The sequence below is a fragment of the Oratosquilla oratoria genome, chromosome 14 (genome assembly GCF_046742065.1).
Source record: "Oratosquilla oratoria isolate Oo_2021 chromosome 14, ASM4674206v1, whole genome shotgun sequence".
Classification (NCBI taxonomy): Eukaryota; Metazoa; Arthropoda; class Malacostraca; order Stomatopoda; family Squillidae; genus Oratosquilla; species Oratosquilla oratoria.
This window is the reverse complement of record NC_134790.1, coordinates 64,676,501-64,684,166: the sequence shown is the minus strand read 5'-3', so window position 1 is coordinate 64,684,166 and position 7,666 is coordinate 64,676,501. Positions and strand designations below refer to the sequence as shown.

Sequence of the window (7,666 nt, the reverse complement as noted above, 5' to 3'; positions counted from 1 at the left end):
CCAGAGATCTGCTAATAATGAGCTCTGAGCTCACTGCCGTAGGGTGGTGTCTGGCTGTCTCGAAAAGAGGCTGCAGCAGATCCGAGGTGAATACACACACACACACACACACACACACACACACACACACACACACACACACACACACACACACACACACACACACACACACATACATACAACCGTGCAGAAAATAACCACCTCCAAGTGGGTATGATGCTTCCTCTCCCTCAAGAGACCAACAACGGATGCAGGCGTGAAAGACGAGAACAACAGTAAATGACCAAAGTCACATTCATTCACGTCGATAGCAAAGCAGAAACAAACAAAACGTGCGCGTGAACACTTTTTAAGATCCCTCACCAGCACCTCGCAAGGACCAAGAGGGGTTTATAAGCACGGTGTAAGGGTCTTACACAGTCGTAGTTTTCAACGCAACAAAGGTCTTAACCCTAGACATGTACACAAAGAGACAGAGAACTGCAGAACACGTTACGCTTCCATAGTCTTATCATCAGATAGGTTAAACAATTAATAAAACAGTCGTGATGAACCAGTTGTAGTTAGACGGATAGAGAGAGGGCGCGCATATAACTAGCCAGGACGGGTGGACCCAAGCAGAAGTTGGGGATGGGATGGGTTGGGTACAACCCTTGTCGGCCCCTGGGAGCTGTAGAGGGTCGCGGCCCCCTGGCCCCCCACCCCCCACCACTGCCCCCTATCCCGGCTCCCTCCCCTTCTCGCCCCCGGACATATCGAGATGCCAGTTACGTCCTGACTATTTTTTCACGCCCATCTCTCACGCCCACGTCCCCAAGTAAACTCCTGTGCACGCGTGCACGATGGGTGACCAAGCAGGGGTGGTGCACAGACTCTCTTGTAGGCCTTTTGCCATCTTCCTTCCCTCATACCCTCGTCTTCCTTTCATATGGCAACATTCGATGCTGCCAGCACGGTGTCAACAAAGACCAATCCTCTACAGAAACTAAGTTAAGTCACAAGTTCATGAATGATGCCAATAGTAAGACTCTACATAGTCTGCTGATACAAGAGAAATATTTTTCTTGGGTATTTGTATCACCTAGCCGCTGAGAAAAAAATCCGAAAATAGCTCATTAAAACTCCGGCAATCGTCATCCAGCACAGAGGGTTCCCTACTCGCGGCCCCTGAACAGCAGAGCAGTGTCACAGTGTGGATGTGGTAGTGTGTTGTTCCTTCGCGCTGATTTGAAGTTCCCTTTCACATGCTTCGTGCTTCGGCTTCCAAGCCTAGGATATACACCGAAAAATCTCCCCACGTCCAATCAAGGTAGGACCAGTTGCTTTGAGAGAGTGTGGTGTTGGTGGCAAACTCTACGCAGTGAGAAAAGTGGTGATGGTGGTTGCGGGTCTTGGAGCATGTGGAAAGGAGAGGGGTGGGGACTGCCGCAGCCGCCCTCAACTTCGCGGCGGCGGCTGGCAGGACAGAGCAGGGGATAATGGCCACACAGGCCTCTCCTCTCTCATCTCTTTCTCTCACGATCTCTTCCCACTCACATTGCTGTGCTCCGAATGTTGTGGAAACGTAATTTATTACACATTGCGTATTTCTGTTATATGCGTGTACGTCATATCGTCTTAAACTGACACTTGTAGATTATGGTCGTCTTGTCAACATAAACAAAGATGCGCGCGTGCGTTGGAAGCATTGTGCGAATTGTCCACCTTCTGTGAATCCTTTATGTTGGATAGACAACCATGCTACTTATTCTGAACTTCGTAGTACCGAAACCACACCATTTGATAAGCTGAAATACATAAGAAAAAATAAAAGTTCGTACGATATGTTTTCCCGGGTGCTGTCCTCGCTTCTAAGCCACCGTCATCATCAGCAACCATCCAACCAAAACCTCCGTGTAAGGAGCGGTATGCACCAGGAAACCTTCCTAATTCTACTAAGGATAGTGTCCTAACAGTGGACGGACCTCTGGTTACAGGAAGTTACCTCGCCATGTCTGTACGGCCTGGATTAGGTTGTGTCTAACGCTGGCGATGGTACCCGATAGTGACTGATAAAAGTGTGAAACAAGTGTAGAATGGTCCAGGCCAGGCGGTTAAGGGGACAAGGGAATGCCCAGTCTTCCGCCAGCCCTCTCAGGCTGCTAGCAACTCCACCGCCGCTACCACCACCTTGTAGTTACATCATTTTATCATGCTAACAAGCCCCGTCGTGCACAGACTTTTCCGCGTGAAAATATTTCCGTTTTTATCACGGCGTTGAAGATGGCCTCAACCATTTTCTGTCTGACCGTTACACCCAAAATTCGACGCAATCCAACTGTCATCGACCATTGGCGTAACCCACCCTCCTTCCACCCAACCCATTCCGCAAGGAACAAACCATTCACAAAGAAATCGATTGCATTGTCAAATCGACCAGTAATTATGACCGTGTTTTTAGTCACGCGATCGATCACTGGCACCCATCAACATCTGTGATGTCGGGCGACGTGCATAGTCTTAATGCATTATAGTATGTTTTACCAGTCAAATGCAACAACACCGCAATCCCTTAGTCGATTTTTTTTTCATCGCATATAACTTGTGTTTGAAACTTTTCCAAACGCAGTCACGTTTAGGTGTGTTGTGTATTTGCTTGTGAAATCAGTAGGTAAGGTTTATCTCCAATATAAGCGGTTTGTATATGATTCCCATAGGTCATTGTGTCAACAGAGACAACGCCCACGTCGTGTTCACACGTGGGGCATCAGTAACATCACATTGTTCTCGTTGTTACTACTTCGGTAGTGTCGTAAACACGGGTGTCACATGGGAATAATAATAATAATAATATAATGATAATAAACAGTAGAGAATCTAATTCGCCCCAGATTATAGTACGTAACGCTGGTGTGACTTAATAAAGGATATGAGTAAGATTGAAAGAATACAAACAACGACCAATTTGATCTGTCGTCATCAAAAGATAGATAAAAGAATCGCGGTGTTTTTGTAACAAATTGAGAAAAAATAGATGCTGGAGTGATATCAAGAAACTGTTTTACGCTAAAATGCGTTAAATCCTGAAATAGTCAGCAGGAGACTCCTCACTAATACAGTACACAAATTTAAATGTACCTGTGATAGAGACTTCATATTATATACACACACACATACAATTATCATCTCCCCAAGACGCTAGGACCGTTGTCATGACACGGTTATTGCCGTGTCATCTCGATAGTTAAGTTGACATGACGTGTCGTTCATGATTGTTGATTTTTGTTGATTGTTCATGATTGTTGTTGATTGTTCATGATTGTTGATTTCCGATTGTACCAAGTGACAATTATCCTTTTATCCTAGTAACCGCTAGTCAATATTCTGATTGTGACGTCTTGGGTACCGAAGGAATCGTATCGATTAAACATATCTTTAGTGTTTACAAGACTTTGTCTTTCTGTCTGAACCCAGACCCCAGTGGTACTTAGTCACTGTAGTCAGAGAGAGAGAGAGAGATATGGTGGTGGTGTAGTGGCAGAGCGCTCGATCGGCGTGGCGACCCCGCTGTTCAAACAGCAGCGAGAGCTTCACCCCCTTGCAGATGCCACAGAACCCATTCATAGTAAAGGAAATAAAGCCGTGTTTTTTCAAGTGCTGTGTAATGCGACATCTGTGCCAGTTATCATGTAGATTTATATCATTGCTGTAATTTTTAGTAAAATGTGGACATATCGTGCGAAAGGCCTTATTAACTAAACTGTTTACTAAACATTAGATGATTAGTTGTTTCGCGAGTACAACACAGTTATGGTGACCGTGGTGTTCAGGGTGAATACGATGAAAGATTGTGAAATTTCGAGTCTGTACTCGGCGAAAAAATCCAACAGGCCCCTTCCTTTACTTTGAATATTTCTGATCCCATTCTAGTAAACTTAAAGTGACGTCATGCCCCCCCCCCCCGGTGATATTTCGACCTTGTAGTTGTACATACGTTGCGCGTGCCGTGGAGGGCATGGACATTATATGAGAACATTAGGTTTGTTCGGTGGTTTTGAAGTCGGGAAAGGATCCGATGGGAAATTAATTAATTTTAGTTGTGTTCACAAATTTTTGTTATGTATAGTTATTACTTGGCAGGAATGGGTTTGAAGTTTCAGAAGAGATATAGTGGGTTTTTATAGCGACACCATCGGTATAACCGTTCTTATGAAGTGGGCACACAGCATACAGTTAACTGCATTTGACACTCAAATGTTTCTTTGTGCAATAGTTTGTTGCCTCGCGCCTTATCCACCCCGTACCTCCTTACCTCAGGAACAACGAAGGATTCGACTCATTCGAGGTGCTACACTAATACTAATCAATATTGTGGACGTATTGCCAATAATGATGACAGCATGGCGAGTGCATCCATCACAAGAATAGACTTAAAGCTGACGGTGCAAGAGTACAAGAGAGAATCGTAAGGAACAGATATTGGACAACACATAGCCGGGATTACCCTTCTTATTTCTTCCACAATTATTTTTTTTTAGGTTGTTGGTAAAGGGCGAGTGTCAGTGTTAGGAAAGTAGTGGCAAGGACCCCGAGACCCCGTTGCAGATGCGAATATATCGTGCGTAGCCAGTTAACGATGATTGAAACGTGAAAAAAAAACGTACTTTCGTTTTCAAGGTCGTGAAGACTCCTTTATCTTTAACGGAATCGTAATATTTGATCCTCAGGAGAAAGCGGGGGAAACATTTTTCCTTGCCAATGTTCTTGGGTCACGGGTTGCAGACTAAAAGAAGAAAATAAGTAATTGTAGTAGTTATGATAAGTAATAAAACAATGCATATCGTAAAGGCCCTTTCCTACTAAGAAAAGGGATGACAAGAATCGAGTAAAGGCCGGAACCACCGACCGAATTTCATGAAAGCATTATGATTTGCATTTCGTTATAAAACAGTGGCAATAATATAATAAAGTAATAATTATGATGACGCTGTCACAAGAGTATCGGTCGGTGGTTCTGGCCTGCACTCGAGTCGACCGCAGTCGAGCCCTATTCCCCATCAATCACAGACCAGATTTTCACCCGCGAAATACGATACCCACCCAGCCAATCCACCTTGCTGCCCACGTTCACCCACGTCCACTCTCTATCCCCCTTTCCCTCTCTCCTTCCACCGTGCTACCCCCTCTCCCCCACTCTCTCTCTCTCTCTCTCTCACACACACACACACACACACCCTATCTACTTTCATGGTTATTTTCCATAGAATACATTGTAGGTTTTCCACGTGTCACAAACCCACCTGTCTTACAACTCACCCACTCACCTGCGCCACTCCTTACCTAGTCACCGTCTCCACTTATTTCGTACCTCACCCGGCTACCTGATCTATACCTTTACCCGCATAACTGTGTCTGTGCACATCCCACCTACCCGTCTTTTCCACACAGAACTGACATATTCCTTATCATTCTTCCATACTTTATATATCCTCCCACATCGCCCCTTCTCCATCAATTTACTCCATACCTCGTCCACCCGTTCTTTCTGTGGCTTGCTTGCACATCCGTGCGTTCACCTGTTGCCCGGGAGTGCGACATTCGCTCATCAACCTGCACTCCTTTTATTTTAACTTGGCAGCGGTTTCGTTTACTAACGTCCGTCCATGAGGATAGTTGGGTTGTGAATCTCGCTTTTATACGTTCTAAATAAACGAAATGGTAGCGCGTGGAACTCGCGCGCTGAGGGACTCCGTTCGAAGCTTCGAGATGGCCGGGCTTGATTTTATATATATATATATATATATATTATATATATTTTTATATATATATATATATATATATATATATATATATATATATATATATATATATATTTATTTTTTTATTTATTTGTGTGTGTGTGTGTGTGTGTGTGTGTGTGTGTGTGTGTGTGTGTGTGTGTGTGTGTGTGTGTGTGTGTGTGTGTGTGTGTGTGTGTGTGTGTGTGTGTGTGTGTGTGTGTGTGATTCTCCACGATTCACCATGGTCTTGGATCACGTGTTGGACTCTTGATCGACAGCTATTACCCACCCGGATGAGAGCTCAGAGGTCAAATGTATGTGTGTGTAAATTTCGTTCAAGTTAAAAAAACATTCGTGAACACCACACTTCGTCCAATCACATCACTGAGTCTCAGCCCAGTTACCAATGAGGAAAGGGTTCCCTTCGTCTTAATGAAATAACTTGACTCATAGCTGTAGGAAAGAAATATACAAAGCCTTGACTATGACTATGACTTGACTATAACTCATTGATTGCTGAGATAGTTTCTGAATAAAATAGCTTGGTAGATACCATAATGTGTACTCATGACCCAAGTTTCCAAAAGTTTGATATATTGTCACCTTCAGACTGGAGACTCCTCACCACTCACAAAGAAGTGCTGGCCCTCTGTTAACCGTCAACTGCCCCTCTTTCAACTTCCCTTATCCTCTTCTTCACCATCCCAACTTTTTCCTAACGCCATGTTGTCTTTGATACATGGCGCTGGAATTCCATTACCCATTTTAGTTATCAGGTATCTTAGCTTACCCATCACACATTTCTTGCCTCACCCTAATCAATGTCACAACCCACGTCCCCACCCAAATTCCAAAGAACATCATAAAGTCCTTCGGTACGGTGGCTTTCCCTAGATTGAGTAAAATCGTCAGGCGTCAGTCATATTAAGCATATGGAAGTTGGTTCCATAGAGAAGAGATGGACTGAGGTCATCTAGACGTCTTTGGAACAGCGGCGCCCTCTTAAGCGGAATAAAATAATTTGGCCCAAGGCAGAATAGCAGCTGTAGTGTGGGTCGCGTCATCGTAGTGACGGTATTGGTGCTCTCCTCTGTCATCTAGTTGATCCATGCCTGATGATGTACCTTTCGTTCCGGATGGGGGACGAAAGTGATATATTCTTACGAAAAGGACAATAGAGAAGATTTAACCCATTCGCTATAGAAGTTGAATAAAATTGCCTAAGACGCAGGGGTGAGCATTTCGTTCTGCATAGGTTTGGATCCTGTACCTTGTACCTAAGTAGTTTTATACCCCACTTCTCACGTTGAGGGTCCTCCATCTTGCACCTAAGCAGTTGTGAACCTCATATCACCAGCTGTTGAAATTTTGTAATAATGTGTCTACTAAGTCGAATCGGTATAGCATGCTGTGAGGTCGTCAAAAGTCCGAACTCAATACCGAGAGGAGTGCCTTGGATGAATAGAATTTATCATGTGTAAACAATTGGAGACTTTTTCTTACATTTGTTGTTAAACCTGTCACTGAATGGTTCTTTGCCCCTACCCTCTTTGACTCTTGTGTATCTTATTTCTACGATTATAAACTCCTTGCGTTCTTTTGGGATTGAGTCCGTGTCCGCCTGGGGTTCACCCCTTCAGGTAACTAACTCTCCTTTGCAAGTTCTGCAGAATCCCTTTCTGTGCTTGTCGGTGGGCGACGGGGTAGGCAATTAAAATTCCTACCCAGACGTGAACAGGGAACCAAGTAGAGGAAAGCCATACCGGTTTCAAATATATATAATAGAAACGCATTCCAAGTTCACCCTTCATAGTAAAGGTCGTCGCAAGAAGAGAGAGAAAGAGAGAAAAAAATCCAGGGCAATGTGTTTGTATCATTCACCCAAAATCCAAATAACGAAAGGTGAG

General features: G+C 44.2%; 1 protein-coding gene across 1 annotated transcript in view; it reads left to right on the top strand.

The window, feature by feature from the left end:
- Positions 1-630: 630 nt before the first annotated feature.
- Positions 631-7,666, top strand: part of LOC143032702 (uncharacterized) — an 80,172-nt gene continuing 73,136 nt past the window's right edge. The window contains exons 1-2 of the mRNA XM_076197591.1: positions 631-1,021; positions 1,142-1,309. Of these exons, the coding sequence (XP_076053706.1) occupies positions 631-1,021; positions 1,142-1,309 (559 nt within the window). The remainder of the gene's footprint in view (positions 1,022-1,141; positions 1,310-7,666) is intronic.